The sequence below is a fragment of the Cydia fagiglandana genome, chromosome 2 (genome assembly GCF_963556715.1).
Source record: "Cydia fagiglandana chromosome 2, ilCydFagi1.1, whole genome shotgun sequence".
Taxonomy (NCBI): domain Eukaryota; kingdom Metazoa; phylum Arthropoda; class Insecta; order Lepidoptera; family Tortricidae; genus Cydia; species Cydia fagiglandana.
In genome coordinates, this window is record NC_085933.1 from 12,401,656 (window position 1) to 12,426,464 (window position 24,809).

The following is a 24,809-nucleotide window of genomic DNA, read 5'->3' on the forward strand; positions in this document are numbered from 1 at the left end:
CGCGAAGCGAATTAATAATGTGCGGCGAAAATGTTGCTTTTAAACACGATTAACTAAAGTAAATCTTCGAAATGCGTAAGGTCAACTCAATATTGAAATTGAAACTCAAAATTATTTATTTCATGTAATTTACACACGTAGAATTTGTGTAAATTACATGAAATTACGCCTGTTTGGCTAATTCCGTCATAGGGTATATTTCGTTCACTAGCATTTTTGACTAAGCAGCGATTGCTTTTAGTTTCAGCATTCAAAAGCAAATCGTTTTTTCCTATGACTTCAGTCAAAGAAATTACGCTCGTGGATGGAATAGCCCCTATGATAGATTTAACCACATTGACGTTGCCTATGAATATATGTTTTCCGTGTCATAAAATGAAAAAAAAAAGTAATACATAGTTATAAGATCACTCGAGTTCTTGTCCTTCCGTCCTTCTAGCACTGCCAATTTGGTTGTTTTTAGCGTTTATATTGATCCAGTATCTTGACTTCCAAGCCATTTCGAACGTAATTGACATTAGAATGATGTAAGTTACGGCTCGATTCTGAAAATGAATTAGATCTCTACTAGACCTCAACAAGTTACGATATGGATAATTTAAAGATATTTGTAAGATAGATATGTCAAATTTGACGTTTCCGCGATTCTGGAGGTCCTCTTGAACGATTTCGACAAGTTATGACTTAGATATCCAAGTCACATCTAGTTGATCTCTATATCGTCTCTAGATCTTGTGATTATCTCGTTTCCCGAATACGCGTGTTAGTTCTCGCGCGTAATGCTCGCGCCAATACATGTACGGACAAGTACGAGCGAAATGCACAATAACTGAATTACATCTAGATGTCATTGAGTTATTGTAATCATTTATTTAGATGTCATTATGATATCAATAGGTACCAAAGACATATGTAACTCCGTACCTATAAGATGAATAAAGTGGAGGAAAAAACGTGCCTCGGAAATCAAGAAAACGTCATTCTCGGATAGATGGCGCACACAACTTTGGCCCATGCTCGGATAGATGGCGTGACGACACCGTTTCATATTTAACAAGTTTAACATATAGATAGGTATCAGTGAAAGAACATGGCTCTAAATGATATGAAAATAATAAAATAATTTATCCATATATATACCTACATTTTCATTTTGAGTTTTAATCGTGTGTCTATAGATGTCAGTAAATTTACTGTGACTACACAATTTACTACAACAGGATCCCTCTATACTATCTATTCTCTTTGTCAGTACGTTCGAATTCGCCTGTACCAGTGTCAAACAGTCCAAAAGTCAAGTTCAAGATGGTTTATTTTTAGACATTTGTAAACCTCTTATTTTAAGAAGGTTATTTAGAGCCTGATACCTAAAGATGTAATCCAGATTTCCAACAGAGATTTTTCTTATCTTTTAAGTCTAGTAATAAACAATTCACATTTTTTTAGTAGGTATTATTAGCTTCAAATAACTACATACATATAGAAGACGCACAACGCTATATTTGATTTTAGCTTTGTATGTGTGAAAACTACCATCTTTCATTTACTAACTACTACACTACTAACATTTTTAACTTAACACTTGTGATACAACACCTCAGCTTACACAGGTCATTTAGACACAAGTTAGCTGACAAAATCCTACGGAATAAAAATATGTAGGTACCTACTAATTGATAACAAACGATTTCTCATTCTCATTTTCATCTTTTTTCTATTCATAAACGTAAAACTTTACTTGTTTGAATAGTCAAAGGCAGTTAAAGTCAGTATAGACTGTCACAGGCACAAGAACTGCAGCAGAGATGAGGCACTATAGTCAATTAATTTATTACTCTTTGGCATTATGCTACAACAATTATTATAATATTTATTATCTATTCACCAAATATTGGTAAACTTCCATGGAGCTTATTTTGATTGAAAAGTTCACAGAGCAACGTGTGTATCAAACAACATGCCAACTTCTAAAGTAGATTACGTACAATCCCAGCTGCCAAATTTATGTAGGTACTTATATCATAAATTCAGCAGTAAATATTATACTTTGCACAACGACACGTTTTCATTAGAGATGCATCGGATATTCGGTTACTATCCGGTATCCGGCCTATCCGGCCGGATACCGGATAGTGACCTATTATCCGGCCGGATACCGGAGAGTAACATTGCTTGATTTCGGAGTAAACAAATTGGATTTAAGAAACAGACACGGTCATAATAGTACTTGTTTATTATTTTAAAACAATTTAATCATTCCAATGACTTGCACGCGCACTCATTTCGAACCTAGATATGAGTCCGCTCGAACGTTCACTAGGAAACAGGTCAAACCTGCAGAATGCGCACCTGAAAAACCGAAATGTAGGTATAGTTCCGCTGGCCGAATATTCGGCGGCCGGATACCGGCCAAACAACTATCCGTTGCATCTCTAGTTTTCATTGTGCAAATGCGTAGAAATCGCTTGAAATGGTTATTCTTTCCGGCTCGGTTCTTTCATTTTAGCACAATGCATTGCCGGTTGGGCTGTGCAGCTTCTAAATGCATATGGAGTTACAAACGTCCACAGTTTTAAGCTTGTTTTAATTTTCAACGAGCTTTGTTTAGTTTCTGAATACTGAAAAAGCTCGGAAATTATGCCTACGAGCTGTGGTAAATGCAATCTTTTGTTTTTTTTAAGACAAGAATGGAGGAAAAGCGTACAATGTATTTGTGATAGTAAACTTAAGAAATTGTAGGTACCTAACTATACTATACACTAGTATAATGTAGCGTTCAGTCTCGAAACACCGCATTATGCAACGCATTCTTTCTGAAATAGGATTGCGAAACCCCTGAGAAGATTAGATGAGTTCTTTCTGAGATTTAAAGCTTTGGACTTTAATTGCCTTATAAATAGTATACGATAAACATTTTCTGGACTAGTGTTTGTTGTACCTTACTTGGATTAATTATAAAGTAAACAGCTTTGAACGATTTTAGAGGTGAAGTAAATAACACACACAAATGTTACCTAAATTATCTTGAAATTTTAACTGAAATGCTCCGCTTTAGGCCTCCCTCCTCTACATCTTGGTAATAAAGTAAAGTACAGGTTAATTTCATAAATATTTCTATACGTAGTATATTAATTATTCAGTCTCAGATATGTTGCACTGTTACTTCAACCCCGTATGTTAGTTTTGCATATATATATCTTTAGCTAGTAGGACCTCAATTTCTCTCTCATATGGCATAACTAAAAAGATGGCCTGATTTAGCGGTCCCAGCGGAGGACCGCAGGCAGATCCGAGACGTACCGCCTTGTCGTCGGATCTGGGGCAGCTACTATCTCATTTTATTACAATGATGGGATAACATTTAAGGCAATGTTGCCAATTCATACGATCGAAGTTCCAAGTGCGTTTACATAAATTGCCTACATACTTTAGTGGTGACTATTATGTCTTACAGTATTTTTTGAGTTGTTTATTGCTCTTGGTACTCCAATTATCTTTAAAGGCATACATTTTTCGTATTATTCGCGTGATCCGTCAGTGCTCAACAATTTGTAATTAATATAGGTAGGTACAAGAATGATGTGTTTAGGCTTGTTACAAAAAATCTTTCATAGCAAAATTCCTAATAGAATGCTTACTAAGTACTTTTGTATAATATAAAAGGCTCATGTTACTTAGTACATAATGTGTGTAGTTAAGTTTATGCGTCCTCGCACGCGATTTGAGGCCTCGCTCGCCACTTCGGTAGAAGTGCGTGTTCGGCAAAGGGGGCGCGGGTGCAAAGTGATTTTTCACGTATATTGTTATAATGAATACACTCACGCGACGTTCATTGTACTCGCTTGGCTTTTAATAACGAGCAACCAATTATATTTATTGTTAATATGTTATCGATACAAAGGATTAACAGCAGATCACAATACTTGCAGTACCGGTCAAAAGTTTAAGTTCACCCCTTGTTTTCGGTACCTACAAATGAGTACTTTTTATATATTTTTTTCTAGTTCGGTTGACGAAATTTTTTTTCAACTAATTCCAGCTAGCTGGGGACACCTCCCGGCATTTAGAAGGTTTCTGATTTTTAGGGTTCCGTGGCAAAAAGGGACAAAAGGAACCCTTATGGTGCGTCTCTGTCCGCATAAATAATGAAGTACAGAATTAATTATGATATCCTTTCACTACGCTTAAGGATAACTCACGTTAGACTAGGCCGTGCCCGGGCCGGAGCTTCAGGCACTTACTTTTCTATGACATGACAGGTGATCACGTGATGCTTTCCATAGAAAACGATGCGCCAAAAGCTCCGGCCCGGACACGGCCCGGTCTAACATGAGTCATCCTTTATGTCGACCGGGATATTGTCCGTGATTACCTTTTGTTCTGAAACTAACCGTGATTCATTCAAAACTGTTAAGATATCCTTTGATGTGTCATAATATACCATATAAAAGTAAGTAAATTCGGCAAATTTTCATTCAATTAAGATCATTACGTTCTTGTAAAGCGTGTTGCCCTTTCACCGGCGAATACGGCAAGGACGTGAGCAAATAATAAATTAGAATATTTAAGCCTTAATTTGCAGGTAGAGTGAAAATAAACGAAATTAGCTTTACTGTTAACTTGGCGTTGATTCGGCCTCGCGAGTCGGTGCGAGCGAGACGGAGTGATACATAGGAGGTGAAAAGAAAATTCTACTAGCAGCACACTAATTGGGTGCTAAAGTAAATATTTAAAAAGGCAGGCGGAAACGTGGGGTTTTTAACTTTTCAATTACGTCAATTAAGACTGCCGAGCGCAGCTGCGGACAGATTTATTAGAAATAGCGTGTTTTAATTTTATTTTTCTTTCTCGCGAAGGACTTACAAAGGACGACATTATGGTTACGCGCCTTCATTTAAGAAAACGAAATGTGGGCGGTCTTTTTTTCCTGGTAAAGTTACTAAATCATTTTTTTTTCAACAAAATTTTGTTTTTAGACATTGTTCAGTTTGTTAAGATGATGTCCAGAATGTACGTTTACTTAAACTTAATATTTTTGAAGAATTTTGTATACAAAGTATCGTGGGAGGCAGCGGTCGTATTAATCGTGGCACATAAACAAAATTAGATCATTTGATGTTTATTAATTAATATCAATCGTCCTCTCAATAAAATTATATTACTAATGTTTTAGCGCTATAAAAATAATGGTTATAATCTTATAATTTCACATTTAAATGGAGTTTGTATCTGGTGATCAGTTAAATGCCTACAAGCCATTATTAAATTTAGAACATAATTTGGATCCACGATTAATGTGGATCCACGTTCATATGAAAGGTTCATTAAGAAGGCATTAAGAAGTTATCATGGAATAAATAACAGGCGATGGGCAATTTCTGAAACATTTCACATATTACCGTAACTTGTGACATATTTCAACTCTTGAAAATTACATAATTGACAAGAAACGTTTCTGACAGTAATGTTACTGAATAAATTACACTTAAATTTCATGTCACATTTCCGCTACTTCTGACGTCAGTAAAATCATAACCATTTTAAAATCTGTATCTGTTCCCAGTTGTTATACGAAGGACGGAAGTTCAAGACCAAGTTAAGAAGTGCCTTCTTTATTATTATTATTTTTTTATACCTCTGCAGTATAATATTCCTAATGATTATATGCTTTTGACACTTTGCTGTTTTGGGAAAATATTAAAAAACAGTGTCGTTGATACACAAAATATAACACTTAAAGGAATTATGTTAAAGTGGTTTCTGTAATAACTAATAAGAATGTTGTTGTTTATCGGGAAGTATAAAATTACACACAAACAGATAACTTACAATAGCTTACATGAAATTTAAATGAAAGTTTCACTTTCGTAACTTACAAGCTGCCCAGCACTAATCGTGAACCCTAAAAACAAATATATTTACTTCTTTTTTAAAGCTGCCATGTAAAAATGTAATGTGTTGGGTCTTGTAATAAGACGTTTGTTCAACACAGAACTAATAATATACATTAATACAAAAAAAACAAACGCTAGATTTGTGCAGTAAATACTCGTTATATTTTTATTTTTTTATTTCAGTCCTCCAAATAAACCATGAAAAATGCTTTCTTGAAACTGCTGATACACTAGTATTTTGGAACTCAACAGTTGCAGCCTAGAGATGATGATAATATTGAAAAACATTGTTTTTTTTTCAACGGCAGTGAGCCAAATTGATTTACATTTACATATAAAACGTTTTACCGCGATTACTTTGTTTCGAAACGTTTATTACTTTGCCAATGGGTCGTGAAAGGAACGCTTTTGGAATCATCTTTCGGCGGATTTTATGCAATTTTGTTTATTGTATTATTTATTTCAACAAGAATTCTCACGGAAGTCGAGTTTGTGTACTTAAATGTAATATTCTAACACTTAATTTAAACCGTGTTTTTTCGTGTATGAAGAAAAGAGACGGTGCCCTAATAAATTAGAATATTTAAGCCAATATTTATTTATTAAAAAATATATATTTATAAGTATATAAAATCTTATACCTACACATAAAATCTTAGATCCAAAGACTAGATATTTGCAATTTTTTTTAAATATATACTACTTACTTTAAAAAATGTCTCACATGAAGGATTTTGTACCGATTTCTAACGATCAAAAAAACAGAAGATAGCGTTTATTATATGAGCAAGGCCTTTGTAATTTTATTATGTACCTATGTATCTAAATCTTATGTATCTATTATTTTTTATTATAGCGGCAATAGATATAAAATCAAAGACAAAGTTCTTTTGATTTAAGAAAACAGCATTATCTAGTCAAATGAATGAATTAAACTGAGCGCTTTTGATGGTGTTGTATTTCTATATTAAATACAATGAGATATACGAATATTATCCAGCCTGTTGGCGGGAGGACTGATTTGCATTATTCATCCCATCAATAAAGTTCCTCTTTGAAAATACAGCTCGGAAATTATTACAACATTAAAAATTAAATTTTACTTCTGTGTTTGACCGGGCAAGATATTTTGTGTTTGCTTGGCCTGGTTACAAATTAATACACATCTTTTTGGATGGATTCTGGTTAATTGTCACGAAATAAGTACCGTAAAACGGGGTGAGTAGGTTTCGCGGGGAGAGTTGTGTTATGAATGGGGAGAGAAGGTTTGAGAGGAGGTGAGAAGGGATTTTAAGGCTACTGCTACAAAAATAATGTATTCCAATTTAAAATGGGGCTATAGTAATACGCATAATAAAAAAAAATCGATCCAACAACCTTCCAAAATCACCTTTGTATGAAAAACCCTCTCACCCCAAATACGAGGCACTACGGGGTGAGGTGGGTTTTCCTCTTTAAAGTGACATTCCATTTCCAACTGCAGCTGCAATACTGTTCATTTTACTATGGAAACGCGTCGCTGTCATTGTCAATTTCCATAGTAAAATGAACAGTATTGCAGCTGCAGTTGGAAATGGAATGTCAGTCTTATCGTCAAAGTTATGAAATGGAACTACCCAAAATAAAATACAAACTAAAATACTAACGTCCGAACCACTTATTATATACACCATTCAGTTTTCACGTGTAAAAATAAAATTTTATCGAGGTTTGAAAGTCAAATTTCACCCAACTCACCCCATTTTACGGTACATAAAAAAATCTTTCGTGAACCATGTCTGCTTTATCAACCCGACGGACTTTTTTGACCATGCAACCTAATACGGAAAACGCTTCGCTCGCGCCTCGCGATCGCTCTGATCCTTAACTCTGTAAGTGGCAAACAAGTTTACATTATTAACTAGAGTGCCATGTATGTCCTGATAGGGAAAAAGATGTTTTATATCTGGAATTATATGGCACTGTAGCATAGGTATATCGCATTGGGACCGGGTCCATATTGGGTCGCATAATAATTGATTGTCCTAATGTAATGTTACGCATAAAACTCATTTCGCATAATTGTTATTGTGCTGGAAATATTAAAATTTCTGAAAAATTATAACACAAACCTAACCTAACCTACCCTATTCTACACAACCTATGCAAAATATTTTCGAAAATACTTTCTGTTTCAGCTGGAGAAAAATTATGCGTAACATTACATTATGACAATCAATTATTATGCGATGAGATAGGATCCCCATTGGGACCGTTTATAGATAGATATTTTAAAAGCGATAAATTGCATACTAAAGTAGTTTCTTACTTCAAAGTTCAGCTGGTGATCACTTAGACAATGTTGAATATTATGCTAAGTACCAATTTTAATTTTTAACAAGTACATACATTTTCGAATGCTGCTATTAAGCTAAGAATAAATTTAAAATTGGAAAAATATATCCTGTCTAGGGTGGGACTTGATCCAGAGGCCGTGAGTTCAAGTCTTACCCAGGACAGTATTTTTTCCACTTTTAAATTTATTCTAAGCTTAAAATGCTATCAATAAATGAAAACTGTTGAATGTGATAATTAGAACTCCAAATACCGGTGTTGATATGAAGTTCGTAATTATCCTAATTTCCTCAATCATTAGCGGGGAGTTCGTTCATGCCGATGGTAATTTGTGGACCGCCGGCACGCAATCAACGCGTTCTATTTATTATTTTATAAGTGTTGTAGTAAACCACAACAAAACGGGCAATGTTCTCGTTGGACAATGGTACAAATGGCAGTTAGTTGTTCGTTCGTGGAAAGGTCACGAGGCGGCCGCCATTCGGTCGTGGCACACCGGTAAAGCTTTGAAGCCAACCGACGGTCAGGAAGCAATTTTCAGAGTATTCAGACACATTTATTGCTGTTTTTGAATTATCAGTCCCTCAATCTGATTCGAGGCCTTTGTTCAAGTTTAATTAAAATGGCTGATGATGCTATTGTTTATCGTATTTGACAGCAAACATCTATCTTGCCCTTCGAGCAACACGGAAGGGAGGCGGCATTCGCACTATTTCCCCTCTGCCGAGGTACAAGATTAGCGCGTCAATATAATCTAGCGCGGGTAATAAAACTAGTTGCACTTGGATTTTTCACTAGACCGAGTTCAGACGCGCGCGTGAACACTGCTGCACAAAAATGCCTGTTTGCTCGGTTTTTTGTTATAAAAAGAGGTCGGGGACATCAAATTTACAAAAAGAACGTGTTACATTTCACATGTAATATTTTTTTTACATATCATACGTTAAATTACATTTAAATACAATTATTCTATTTTAGTCTCAAGTAATTGTTGGATTTATCGATTTTGCTCGCTCAGTACAAATTGCGGATCGGTCGAGCGACAAATCCGACTTCTCATCTCTCAGAATACAATGACATACTTCAACGAAAATGTGTTAGTGTGCGTGTTGTGACACTAGTCACTCGTCCGTACACAAAAAGAGATCGAGGTTTGCAAGATTTGTCTTTGACGTGTGTCATTTTCTATGTATCTGTGTCGTCATTACAGATTGGATTTTGTATGTAAGTGTGTGAGAAATGCGACTGTATGCACCTTTCCCCCCGCGAAAAATGGTAGAAAGATTTGTACGGCGAGATATCGCTTGGGCCCCTCCCTTCCGACGTGTCGGAAGCCAGTGTTGCTCGAAGATCTTGCCAATAAAAGTAGCACGATGACAGCGAACGAAATAAAATTAGCTTTTAGGCTCGTGGGTAGACTCTTCCCTTGTACTTGTATTACTACTTATATGAGACTGTATGAGAGTAAATTTTGGTTTATCATTAGCAAACTGTGAAAACGTCTATAAAGTAGCATTATTGCTCTGATTAAAATGCTTTAGTAAAAATGTCAGTTTGCAAATATGTTAAGAAAAAATATGAATGATGTTAGAATATGTTATGTTATGTATTAAAAGTACAATGTTTTTTTTTTTGCAGGTGCTCCGTACCAACTAAGGCGATGTTGTTTCGCCATGGGCCGAGGTGGTAGTGCAATGGAGGTACGTGGAGATTACTTTTCCTAAATCATTTAGCCATCGACAAATCAAAACTTCCAAAACAATAGCAAATTGTGATTGGGTAAATTCGAATACCTCTGGGCGGCTCAGGGATATACATTTTCAATTTAGTAAATTATATCTCTTTGAACATAATACAAGCTTCAAATGCAATACACAAGTGCATTTAGCTAGAATTTGAGCTTAATCTGCGGTTAGTGTATATTTGAATATTAACGCTAAAATATCGAATCCCGCCAAAGCGAATGGCCAGATATGAATGATTATTGGCTTTTATAATATTCGATAATCTTTGGCAAAAATCACAAATCGCTTGATTTTAGATACAAGAATTAACATTAACAACAGTTTAGTTAGCCTACCAAAAAATGACAAAGCAATACTTACGATACAAATCATTACACAGACAACGAAAAAAAAAAACAAAGATATTAGTTTGGTCTGAAAACTTTCCAAACTTGGAAAGCTTCAACTGGTTACAAAATACTCTCAAAGTATCCTTTATGAAATTTTTCGCCATCATTTTGTTTTGAAAAGAAGTGGATAGTACTAGAGTTTCAAACTTGGAGTGTCGTCTGTCGTAGTTGTTAAAAATTCGCTCGGGTCCAAGCTCAGCTTTTGGGCGAGTCATTCAATTACCATAATGAGGTCGCATTATAGAGAGAGGGATTTAGGTGAAGTTCAATTATTTGTTGCTGGATAACAAATTAAATCAGCTATTTTACCGTACCTGCTTAACAACTAATAATGTTTAATATATAAAGGAATACTAAGAGAGACTTTTTTATGCCCTTTCCTTTGGGTAAAACGTGTGAAATAAAATACACAAACTGCAATTTTGCGGCCGTTTACATATTGAAATTGCCTCTTAAATTATCTATCTTATCTACCTAGTACAGTAGACGCTAAATATATATTCTTTTTCACCTTAAACATTTCATGAAATTATGACGAAAGCTGCATGTATTTGGTACATACCTTCATATCTGCTTCATTGACTCATTTATTCTTCGATCACTGCTGAGTAGTTTCGAGCTTTCATTACACTAATAAAATTATCCACAAGCAAGCGCCGGGTTTAACAAAAAAATAAAGGTTTAGTTATAACTTCTTGCCCGGCTCTGCGTGAATAAAATTAATACTTGTACAAAACTGTTCGATGAAGTTTTTGTCCGCACAAGTTGTCGGGTAGAACGGAATCTCATCGCGGCTGCATTTTAACAAGGTGCCCTTAATTGCCAATCCCAGGACACAAACTGCGACCACAGTTTATTTTTTTTAGTGCTCCTCTGTGAACTTTCTCAACGTATAAAATTTTCTCAAACCTTTTTGTGATTTCGGAATTTTTTGAGTTCATAAATATGCATAACATACATAATGATATTATTTGAAATGATATTTAAAATATATTAATTTGTAGCAATAAGCGAATATAGTAATACTCAACACACTATAATGTTTAGAGATATAAATAGGTATGTAGGGAGGTACTTAATTGTACATTTAATTGTTTGGTTGCAAAGGCAAAGAGGATAATACAGTAAAGATTCACTCGTAAGCTGTAAAATGTAATTTTCATATGAATTGTTTTACAGTAATCCCGTTTAACTAACCACAACAAAGTTTTCCAACAGCGAGGATCTGCCAAAGACCGAGGGACCCTAATTGGCAATTCTCCAGGACAAAAACTGGGGCCATAATCTACCCTTTTTTTAATTTTACCCGGTAAGCGAGGACAATGCCGCGTTCATACGTAAATCCAATTTAATGTTTGCATCAAATGTATTAAGCCGCCCTTTTATTGTGTGAGCATTTTGCGTAAATATGAATTTTATTGTGTTATCCAGATTTGTGGTATAAACATTATCTGCGAGTCGTTACAATTGTGTTTCATAATTTACTGCATTATGAGTTTATGAGATAACTAGCATGTCATTGCAGGCAATTGTATTAATTAATCCCTAATTGTATTAATTAATCCTGGTAATAACTATGTATAATAGTTTTTTTATTAGAAGGCATCAGTTTTATAAGCTATCGTAAATTGGCTTTTTATTTATTTACATAATATCAGTCGTGCATAAATAATTGCGAGTAAACAATATCTAAGTTAAAGTCAGATAAAGTACATGTACTTGTAAATTGTAAGTTGTATACTTTTTGCATTCTTTAATATCATAGTTTAAATAATACTGCCTCGTTCGCATATAAGTTATAATACTAACTTGCCCTAAAATGGTTTCTCACCTGAAAAAGAGAAAAGGCAATCAACTTCGTTTTTTGGCTTGCACTACTATTTCGATTCATCTCTCGGAATTGGCGGCCCTTAGCCTCTTGCACTGAAATCCCCTTTGGTGTGCCGCATCGGTTGTGTTCGCAATGGGTCGTTAAGTTGAGCGAAGGTTTTATTTTACACTCTTCTGTACCGCTCATACTGTAATTCGCAAGCGCTTCTATAGGTATTAACCAAGGTTAATCCTACGTAAACCTACTTGCTTGAACACGCCCGTACAATGTTTCCTCTGTGAACATTTATTTTATTTAATCTCTTTGATAATAATCATACTATTCTACTCATACTAATCATACTATTATTAGATTATTTTATTGAATTCCGTTAACTTCGGGGTATGGTTAAGTACGTTTAAGAGAACTAATTGGCACAGTCAATTTAAAAAAAAATGTTAACACGGTTGTAGAGGCCTCGTAGGAAAAAAAAAAATTATTGAATATCTCCGAAATGGAGTTAATTAGAATATCGGTGTCTTTAAGAAAGTTACTCAATTTAAGCTCAGGAATGCAGCCTTGAAATTAACGGAAATAAAAAAAAACACAGTGTATAGACAATGTAAGAAAATAATATAGATAATAATAATCGAAGTTAATAAACTTCGACACAGTCTCCTTCTTACTTTACTGTTTCCAATAATTCTCTGGTGCTTATTGTTTTCTCGGTATGTTCTGTAAGTAGGTTTTTAGGTAGTTTACCTAGAAAATCATAAAAATCTTGTTCTTAACAATATGTATTGAGAATTCAGTTTTCAGATCGAATTAATAGCCATTAGTTATGATGACTCATACACCAAAATGTTCGATATTATTGTTTGGCCACTGTACTAGGTATTCCATTTAAGAATATATATCTTGTACAACATTCGTGTCAGTTAACATTTAAAAATTGTGCTGCCGGCTGAAACGTTTTTTTATTCTAGTGAATAAAGCCGAAGTACCTGTACATATACGCCAGCGACTATTTTGATTATTGTGCACATGCTTCACAAAAGCTTTCAAATGTGCAGATAACTGAAATTGAAATCTGTGTCGGCTTTAAAATCGTTATTGAGAGTAAGAGTTTATATAGAAGTCATTCAGAAAATAAAGAGACTAGGATCATAAACGTTCGGAAAAACTTGCGTGTTCCTGTGGATATTTATAAAATTAGCAATTTGGGTACATTTTTCTACGGGTTTTATTTGTATTTTTATTTAAACTTGATTGCACAATTTAATAAAAAAGAGAACAAATGGTGGACTTATCGCCTTAAGGCATTCTCCACCAGATAACCATTGGACTAAACAGAGACAAGTTAAAGATAATCAAAATTAGTTCAAGGTAATGATGTACGTAGGTAATACATACATAGACTGTAACATACACTACGTGGTACTTGAGAAAATGTAATAAAGGGTTATTCCATTATATTCCATTGGATGAGTACCTACTTATGAAGCTGTAATGTCATTTCTCAAATTGTGTAAGACAATTAAATCTTTCTCTAACTGAACCGTTCCATAACTCATTTTGACAGACGTTCTGAAACAATGAAAAAGTTAAATTGGTTAGAACAGTGAATGTCGAGTAAGACAGTCAGTCGTAATTTAAACGCGAATTACCTACCTACTTTACTTGCGAATTTTTTTAAGCAATTTTCACGTGAGAATTATGAGTTAGCTTATTTAATGCGCTGTGTTACGAACTTTGTTGTAGTAATAGCAATTTATAAAAAAAAACACAGTCGTGCGCTTGGGTAAAAAATACAAGTAAAGTAAAAATCTCCATACTCTAAAAAACGTAACATGCCTTCAGATGGATTCAGATTTACTTTCATCGTTCTAGATTAAAGTATGACGATTATTTTTGAAAACATTCAATGATAATGTAATATGTAATATATTGTGTAATGTTATATAATTATTCTAAAAGCGCAGGCGGAAGTAAAAATACGAGTGCCGAATTTTAAAGCAGAAAATTTTTCCACGTAATAATTTACAAAATAACTTTGCAAGAGCAAAGTTAAAAGACGCCTTTGGAAGTAAAGTACCTACACTACACCTTATATGAACTATCAAGGTGCTAAAACGTAACTTTGAACTAACCGTGGAGGTAGCTTAACATTCTTGGAATATTTTCACGATAAAGGCAGGAAGCTGCTAGGTACATTTGATATAACGTTACACACCTTTAGGAGACTGGTATGATCGTAAATAAAATGTATTGACATGATGAATTGAAACAAGAGTGAGTGTCGATTCCTGATCGCGTTTTTACTACGGGCACTTACTATAGTGGCGTTTTTTTTATAATTTATCAATGTTCTAAAAGCAATTTGTTAAAGTAATGCGGTTGCTACGAAAGCTTTCCAAAACTAGCACTAGGTATTTCTATCTAAAGCGGCACTTATCCCGAGCTATCGGCGGGGAGACGGTGCAAAGTTAAATGAGGAAGAAAATCTATGGGTTGTTTAGTTGATTCCCGGTTCTCAGGCTAATTCACAAACTACTTAATCTAGTTTCGTAGGAACGAGTTTAAGCGGAACGGGATTAAGATCGGTTCCGTCGATTTGTTCGGTCGCTGCAAGCAGAATTCAATTCGAATGCCGACGTTTTTATTCAATACTAGTTATTCAATATTTGGAATGTTGATTGAGCGTAAAATGATAAAACACAATTTAAATTGAAATTAAGCTTCACAACACAATTGTGCTAATTTTTATTTAACTCATCAGTACCTACCTAAATGGTCATTCTTTTCATAACCGTTGCGGAACTTATTATGGTTTTAAATTGTATCGCGTTGGTGGTTAAGAAACATACAGCCCGCCTGATGGTAAGCGGTTACCGTAGAATATCTTATGAGTGATGTGCACTACGATAACTCGATAATGCTTTTGACAGAAAATTAATATGTATAATGCTGACATGGTAATGAAGCGATATAAGAAACTTACATAGTTTGGTACCTTGTACAAACTCGTGTACATATCAGTGTTAATTTTTTTTCTAAAATTTATTAAAAATAGCTTTGACCATATTTCTTTAGGCAACCCTATTTATTTATGTTCTGAAACATATTTTCTTTCATATTTTCATAGTTTCATCCGTCAGACAGATTGGTGAAGGTCGACCATATATGTGGGATCTTAGACCATAATAATCTGTTGCCATAAGGAGTATCTTGTAATTGGCTTTGCATCTCTTATTAATGCGCTATTTTGTGTTGATAGCTCGTGGATCTCCGTAATATAAATAAATAAATAAAATGGGATTTCTCCAACACATTGAACATTAACACCCCGTCTAAGATAAAATAATATGCTAAGTAAAACGTTTAGCTGTATAGGTACTAGCCGGCAAGAGGCCGCAAACATCCTGATATTAGCCAAGCGGAGACATTATCTCGTTGTAAACCGTAGATTTAACGGCGTCTTTGCGGCGGCGCCTTATATATTATTACTGTACCGGATTATAATACGACTTATGCTTACATGAATAAATATTTCATTAGTGACTATGTATTGTATGAAATACAGGGTGGAAAGATAAGTCGGGCCCTGGAGAAAAACTACCTTAAATCCTTAAGCTGGCTCATTTTATTTAAGGAGACATTCCTTTATTTTTAAAAAGAAACAAAACTGCATTAAAAAATTTTAATATACTAAAACTCGCTTGCCTCGCCCGGGACTCAAACAGACTAAAAATCCCAAAAAATAAAAACTCGCAATTTTATTCTACTAGTCGATACAGTTAATGTTAATGATAACATTTCTCCAAGGAACATTAGGTCTTACACTCGTCTGTCGTAGAAAATATCCATAAATCTAATATTTAGTACTTCAGATTTTTTTAGACAAGTCAAATTGAAGAAAAAAAGAAAAGTACTTTGAATGCAGTTTTGGTTCTTTTTTAAAAATAAAGGAATGTATCCTTTAAGTAAAATGAGCCAGCTTAAGGATTTAAGGTAGTTTCCCTCCAGGGCCCGACTTATCTTTCCACCCTGTATAACTAAACTAACACTATTAATGATGCTTACAAGACCGTACTTACTATCATTTTGATTCACTTTCATTATGCTTGTACAGACCCTTGTCATAATGTTTTCAATGCATATTATAGGACATTACAATTATCACACAAATTGATTCATCCCACTACCTGTGCGAAGCCGCTAGGTCACTAGTGTAATATTTTGTTTATGAATACTTAAATACCTACATAGAAAACGCCTTTTTTGCTCATCATTCAAATACCTAACTGCAGGATTTGAACCTGGGACCATCGGTTTCATAAGCACGGTCACTACCGTGCTAAGCCAGACTGGTCGTCTAAATATCTTAAATAGAAAAAAAGTGAAGGTAGGTACAGTCAACGGTAAAAATATGGGTGTACAAATCATTTCAAAAATATGTCCCATAAGTAACTCTTATGTCAGTGAATTAAGAACTATGGGACATATTTTTGAATAAGTTGTCTACACCCATATTTTTACCGTTGACTGTACGACACGTATTCATAGTATCGTAGTTAGGTACCTATATGACCGAATCAAATAATTTGCGTGCTTCATAGAAGACATAGAAAAAAACTATTTAACACCACATTAAAAAATGCATGCTTCGACGTTTTTGCGTCCCAAAATTTTTGTAAGCATATAAATGGAAGTTAAAACAGCTATAGATAGACGTATCCAGAACATAAAATCAGGTAGGTACACACTGAATGTTCACTGTTTTGTCAAAATTGCAAATTATTTTTTCAAACGGCTTAGCCTAGCCCTTCCCCACATAATTAAAAAGTGTTGGTATATTAACGCGGGGTTCATCACGAGTGGCCTCGAGGGTTGCTAGGACCCTTTTAATCTCGCATTATCACACCTCGATGCGTGTGCCTGTGCCGTGGGCTCAGCGCGTCAAGATTGTCACTGTAAATCACAGGCTCTACGTGTGACAGTGAGGTTCGTAAGCTGATGGAATTTAGCTCATATTTCGATAATTAAAGAGAATTCGATCTCATGAATATTTAACAAGATTTAACCGAATTACTACGTATTAGTGATTTATGATGTTAGTATGTAGTTATTAATTGTAAACTGTGTCGGTACATAAGATTGCAAATACAAATGGGAGATATAGAACCAATAGTTGCCAATTTTGAGCATACAATAAGTATTAGCTTACTTACATACTTACTACTAGCTTATTATATTATATTATAACTATATAACTAGATATTTTAGGAAGAAATCCCTGATATTGTAAAACACATTTGGATCAAGCATTTTTTTATTTAAATTTAAGATTATTACCTACTATTTAAATCTCAACTGGAAGAGCCAACACTCTAAAGAGTACACACACGTACAGAAAACACGTACCCATTACAGTATTGTAAGTGCTTCTGTATTCCCATAATAACTTCTGTACAAACACAATCAAAAATATTTATCATACATAGTAAATAACTAGATTGGTTTCATTTATGATAAATCATTTTCCAATGTTCGTCAATGATTTTGCAAATGTTATATCATTTTCGTGTAATGAGTGTAATGAATTGGCTGAGCTTTATTGTGGTTATGTTTTATTAGCTCCCATTAGTGCTGCAATCAAATAGTAATAAAGTGTATTAATTGTTTCCAACTAAATAAATATTTGCGATTATCTTTAGTAGGCTCATAAAAGCGCTGGTGGCCTAGCGGTGAGAGCGTGCGACTTGCAATCTGGAGGTCGCGGGTTCAAATCCCGGCTCGTACCAATGAGTGTTTCGGAACTTATGTACGAAATATCATTTGATATTTACCAGTCGCTTTTCGGTGAAGGAAAACATCGTGAGGAAACCGGACTAGTCCCAATAAGACCTAGTTTACCCTCTGGGTTGGAAGGTCAGATGGCAGTCGCTTTCGTAAAAACTAGTTGCCTACGTCAAATCATGGGATTAGTTGACAAGCGGACCCCAGGCTCTCATGAGCCGTGGCGAAATGCCGGGATAACGCGAGGAAGAAGAAGATCTTTAGTAGGCTCAGTCGTCTATCTAGCCCATATATCCAGCTTTAGTTTGGTGGAGTTTATCAGAACATTTTTTTTTATTGGCAAAAACTAATACAAAAAAGGTTACTTTGTAATTTTACGTGCAACTGAAAAATAAGTATCGCTTTAAAATGTCCTCGTTTAACCCTGCAGTCGACACCGATGTGTCTTCCTGTATCACCTTCACCTCGCCTCGCCTGTCCGGCGTCGGAAATAGTTCAAGTGGCGGAGCTATTTGGCTGGCACTAAGGTAAATGTTGGCAAATAAAAATGTTACCTACTTGAAAGCCGAAATCGATGATTCTGAGAGCAATACGATTTATGTTTAAACACAAAGTTACGGACTTCTTCAGAAGAGACTAGTCTTAGAAAAAATACATCTTGACTTAATAGACTTAGTACCTTAGTTAGTGTGACATCACAAAAGTCTTCATCCTCCTCGTTTCCTCATGACTGAGCATCGCGACCACATGAGGTCGTTATTTTGTGCACCAAAACTCTCCATTTTGCATGATTTTCCGCCTTCCTAATAATAGGAAAAGTGCTGCACTGCAAAAGTTTTTGCACCTGGCGGCGACCACCTCCGGATGTATTATATTGTGCGCTTGTGGATGATATATCCGCCACGTGTATCTCTTGCTTTTAGATTAATCTGTCTTAAAGTGAACAAACGATGTTGGCTTCGGCTTCACACATGGCTCCTAAATATCTGGGACCCCATGGTCCCGATATATGGAAAAGACACCAAATATTTCGTGAGATTAAAATTTGCATGTTGATGTTAGTTTAGATACCTGCCAGCGCAAGTTTAAACATTTAGGCAAAGACTCTTGGGTTATGAAATTCTTCCACCGTTTATTTATTCAGGTTCGTACGCGACATGTTTGCGCCGTGGAGACTTTACAGCTGCCTCGGTGTGCGGTGAGAGCTACAAGCTGAACCGAGCTGCGATAAAGCAAGGCGGTTTGGGAATCTGATATGATATGACATATTAAGGACGCGTTTACTTCTAAGTTTCCATGCATACATTACCGAATTTCCTAAGATTTCCATGTAATCAAAGTTTCGATGTATAATATTTTATAATGCAAATATTAAAGTAAAATGATTTATTTCATACTTGTCATCATTATCACAGGCTTTCCGTCTCATACTTGTATGATTTTGTTTTTTATGACACGTGCGGACGTTCAAGAATATAATGAAGCCAAAAAGTTATCTTATCTGCTGAAAAAGTAAATACCTATGCTATGAATTAGGTAGGGGTTGCTGGAGGACTTTTAATACTATCAATATGACTACTAAGTAACCGCTTATATATATATATATCTATGCAAGTAACTGCATATAATATATCTGATTGTGATTAGAATACTTTCTAACGAATATGATATCTTATTGGTTTTATTCAGTACAATGTGGTAAAATTTACTGTAATGGTGAGTAATGAAACTCACAAACTGTTCGCAAAGTCCCACTAAACGGATTCACTAACTACTACTGAGTTGTCTCATTAACTTGGATTTCGCGCAACACAATTACCCGCACCAAATTGGGAAAATTTACATTTGCTTAAGTTCTCTATAGTTAGTAGATCATAGGTACTTAAGAATCGTTGGTAAATATGTCAGAAGTACCAATATCTAGAACGTTCTGAATCAGAACTCTAGAAACACTTAATTGTAAGTTTTTTTTTATTTATATCAGTTTATGTGGAAGATGATGATGTTACTGATGCCGCTGAAGATGATTTCGAGTTGGTTTTCGTTGTAAAACAACTTGTGACCCAAGTACCTACCTACTCTCACAATATAAATTATATTAAGAACAACTCTAGAAAGTAGAGCTACTACGGCGCCATATCTCTACAAAATCTTAAGTATTTAAAGCGGCCGCCTTGAAAAAAATGATACCGCAAACGACGTCCGCCATTTCTGAGCACTTCGTACCAACATTAAGAAGCGTTAGTGGAGTAACAAAGGGTGTGACAAAGTGTCTTGCTTTAGGGCCTGCCCACAATGGCGGAGCGCCTGTTGTTGGTCGGGCACGCGACCGGTTTCCGCTGCCTAACGACTTAATGCATTGACTCGTTTTGTTGATACAGCTAGTTCGTGTTTATTTATTATTTCATAAACATATATTATTTAATTAAAAATTAAATGGTATGTGCAATCCTAAAAAAAATTACGTTAAAGTATCTAAATTAATCAATAAATTACAAATAAACTATTCAAAAAGACCTCTGCGCGCTGTACCGGGTGCAAAGGTGCCCATCATACTTGCCGCGTTACCACGTTGGATAGCGATGATCATCCTTTGCAGCAAGTTCCTACGAACCCGTGCGTGTAAGTGAAATGTTACCGTTGACCTATAAAATGACAGCTATCGAATTTAACTACATCATAGACTTAAGATTCCTTTATACGAATTTATGAAATTGATTTACCTCTGCATGTTTAATTGTTAAACCTTGTAGTAAGTTAAGCGTTTATTAGAATTAATAATTCTATGGAACAATATTGCAGAGCTTTAGGTTATGTTAATCATTCATCCATAAAAATGTAAACAATCATCTACGGGAAATCTGATTTGAACATGAAATATCACCCAGGTAAACTTACCTATACTTTGTACACGTCATACTCACGCTGATCGATGTCCTGATTTACCCGAATCGAATCCCGTATATGCAATAGGTGCTCGCGGAATCCGGGAGAAGTTTCCAAGTTCTACGTACTTAGAATTTTTATTGTGACGATCAATCTGGCCCGGGTGCCTTGTTGGATCAGGGATTATTCGCACACGAAGTAAGAATTCGAGTTCATGACAATCTTTTGAGCCTCTATACCCATTTATTTTTCTTGGGAACTTATATTTGATGTCGTATTGAGACATTGCATTAGTTGTTATTTTCCTAAAGTGTTCTTTGTTGTTTAATTACGTAGATTACAAATGTAACAACATTTAAAAATAATGTAAGTATATATTACGTTTTAGTAAGTACTTAGGTACCTATGTATTTTAAGAGAGGTGATAATAATTTATTTTCATCAGCAAAAAAAGTGTTATAGGTAGACCATTGACTGAATAAAACAAAAAAGAACTTGTTATTCTCCTAAAGCTTTCTATTTGTACTTTTAATTATTTCAGTTGATTTAATTAGGTAGGTACTTGCTGTGCTTACTTTGCTTAAAGGATTATTAAACAAAAATACTCATAATATCTCTTAAATATACATGCTACGTACAGGCGTATTCTTATTTTAATTACTCACATATCAAATCATATTAACTACTTATTAGAAAATATATGTAAGGTACCTGCACTAAATAAGGCTGGATTCTTAATCTTACTAACTTCCAATATTTCATACTTTTATACGTGTGCATTATTTAATAGAATGGGTTCAAATTTTGCGTCCACATCCGTTTATACTACAAACAAAACTTCAAGCTCGTATAAAACATAAGAAAAATTTGACAGAATTATTAAATTCTGCCCCTGGCTTAATAAAGGTCTATGACTTTATGAACAAATTTAACAGCAAGCAACCTCATTATTCGTAAAAAATGTAAAAGTCGACCTTATAAAGAAGCAGTGGCCCGTAATGGAATACGGCAATTTATCTGGACAAAGTTGGTGACAGTACGACAAATATCTCAGTTAAGTCAGTGAAAAGGAGATTTATCTGTGACTAATAATATATTCTTATCCGACCATGCTTTGTAAGGAAATTACCGATGACTATGGAATATTTTACAAAGTACCTTTGTAAGTAATCAAATAGTAAGGACTGTATCGTTTATTATAAATACAACTTTACTTAGCCGTTTTTTCTGGTATTATGTTTTTATTAAAAAATTACACATATAGTTTAATTAGTGCTTTAATAATAAGTAACATTTCGTCCTGGGAGATCACGTAAAGCATATGGTTTGGACAATATTTACCCAATCCTCCCGAGTAACTACAACGATTTCGGACAAATACTACAAGAAAATTTACGGCTTGCGAACAAGATAAGTATTACACAAAAAAATCGTACTATGTAAACAGCAATTACATATGATTCGTAAAGCGAAACATCTGGGCATAGTCTAATCATTTCTTTTAGTTGGAAAAAAAGTTTTGGATCTGTGCTTGGTGGCCTTTTTGAAAATATGGCATGTTACTTACGACAACCCCGACTTTGGTATACAATATAACCATCATGGAGCGTTTCTATCGACCTGTTCTAGCCATGGTTCAACGCCATGAATGTCCGTTAGGCTTTGGATTTCGGTAGATTCTTTTAGGTGTTTCCGTCATTTCCCTGGCGTCAGAAATTGACGGGAATCCAAAATGTTGCATAAAAAGTCGTTTTCATGTAAAGATAAAATACACCACATTTATTCTGTGGATGTTCAATTGAGCAATCATGAAAAGGACACTTAGATGGCATATTTTGGCAGCATATTAACCTTTTGTTTCTTTAAATCGTACTAAGGAATCGGTGAAATAGTCTCAAATTAAGCTCGATAGGCTTGTCCGAATTACATTTGCTAGAAGGTATTAAAATCATCATAAAGTCCCTAAAATAAAATAAATGTAAAACATTCTTATATCAGATATGTCTTAAAAATACCCCCAGATTATACCTTAAGAACATAGTAATACAAAATAATACACACGTCAACAGTTAGACCAGGTTTTATCTGTATTTATAATAAACGATACAGTCCTTATTTAATGTTTACATAACATGAGGTTTGTTTATTTCGTTGAAAATACTTACTGTTCATAAAGATACAATATTTTTTTAAACTAATATGGGACTGACAGAATATAAAATAAAAAATAAAGTCAGAATACGCGTCAAAAGTATTTGCCATTCTCTAATTGCTTAGAAAAAATATAGAAATGCCTGCATATAGGAAAATTTTACTATGATAGATACTTTATAACGCGAACTCTAATTGGCAAAGAAAACAGCAGATACTTTTCGAGCGCTGTTTTCATCCACTACTATTGATGATGTTGATGACTGTACCAGAAAGTCGGAATTAAATATTATTATGAATTACTTGGGCAAGTAAAATAAACACTTTAAGAAAGAATCAACCCAGACTGCGGTTCATATTGCCACGCAATCAATTTAATCTGATACTTTCAAATATTTTCTCATCATCATTTTTTCATCTTAATCTAAGTACATTTAAAACATTTTATACCGGGATGAATACCTATTTCGCAGCTTACAATCTGATTTTTTAATCGTATTCAGGTTTTTTATTATTATTTTTTTTTTTTATAAAACTAGAAAAAAACTCAAACGACAAAGGAACTACTCGTAAAATCCATCTTACAATACTTTTAGACTAAAAGTTTGGAACAAGTGGCCTACTTACTTTGATTACGGACCTTTAAGCAAAAGATGTTTTGGAGTTAGCCCCTTTGCTGATGTTCATGTTTGCGGAAGGGACATGCGAGTTTCCTGCCCTGTAAGCAGGTACCTGAGTACAAGGCAACGGAAGGTAAACAACTGACAAAAGCTCTTCTATATAAATATAATTTTCACCTCTGTGTTGATAACTTTCTGTTTAACAATGAAACCTTTTTTGCGTAGGAAGGCTCTGTATTTTGTCAATGCCAATGTCGATTTGTGCTTACGATAAGTTCATGATTCTATTAATAAAGAATTTAATGTAAGATCAGAGTGGAGAACACCTATGAGGGAAGACTGCAAGTTCTTTAGTCGCGTTTAACTATTGCGTTTGTACATATACCCCACTTACAGAAGGTCGGTATAGCAGAGAAGGAATAATTTTATTGCTCTTCCTTTGTGGCGAAGGCTATGACGGTCTTCCCTGCAATACATTTTATATGCATTCAAACCCAATCTTTATCACACGTTTGAGCCATATTGTTGGATAATGTATTTTAATCTTTATCCGTAACCAACGATATACCAACGATAAGAATATAAATTTAAATTTACATAGGAAGGAACGCGCGCTGTATAATTAAAAATTCCGTTTTTGAGTGACATAAGACTAAGCATAAGACTGCTATTATAAGATTTATAAGGTTACTACGTAATCTTTGCTGTATACAGGGTGATTCATGAGACGTGAGCAGGACTAATCCTACACACTCAGTAACTGATAATTGATCGATCACCGTAGTATTTAGGAGAAACAACCACACTTTTTCCTATTTTTTTACTTTTTGGTGAGGGCAAATTTAATTCTCTACAGTCTTGGTCACCCTACAAAACCTAATTAATAAACATAAAACCTCTTTTACCGTAATGACAGCATTTTGATTACGAAGAAAATGAACTGTCAAACTAGGTGAGATACGAGTTTTCAAAAGTAACCAGACCGTGATGACAGTGATGACATTCAATTTGACACAGAATATCGGTAGTTTGGTATTCTAATTATAGGGTGACCATGCATGTCGTAAATAAATTAATAACTTTTTTTTTTCAACACGACTATAAAATTAACGTTAAACTCACTAATACTGATACGAAACAGTTGCTGATAATTTACGAAATGCGCAGTGTTAGTCCTGCTC

The 24,809-nt window shown here is 34.6% G+C and overlaps 2 protein-coding genes across 2 annotated transcripts in view; one reads left to right on the plus strand and one right to left on the minus strand.

Annotated features, from left to right (window-relative positions):
* Positions 1-24,809, minus strand: part of LOC134676421 (vacuolar protein sorting-associated protein 4) — a 517,731-nt gene that overhangs the window by 118,115 nt on the left and 374,807 nt on the right. The gene's annotated exons all lie outside the window — the stretch shown is intronic.
* LOC134676344 (suppressor of lurcher protein 1) overlaps positions 1-24,809 on the plus strand; it is a 265,018-nt gene that overhangs the window by 32,025 nt on the left and 208,184 nt on the right. Inside the window, exon 2 of the mRNA XM_063534706.1 lies at positions 9,867-9,928. Coding sequence (XP_063390776.1) covers positions 9,902-9,928 — 27 coding nt within the window. The 5' untranslated portion in view covers positions 9,867-9,901. The remainder of the gene's footprint in view (positions 1-9,866; positions 9,929-24,809) is intronic.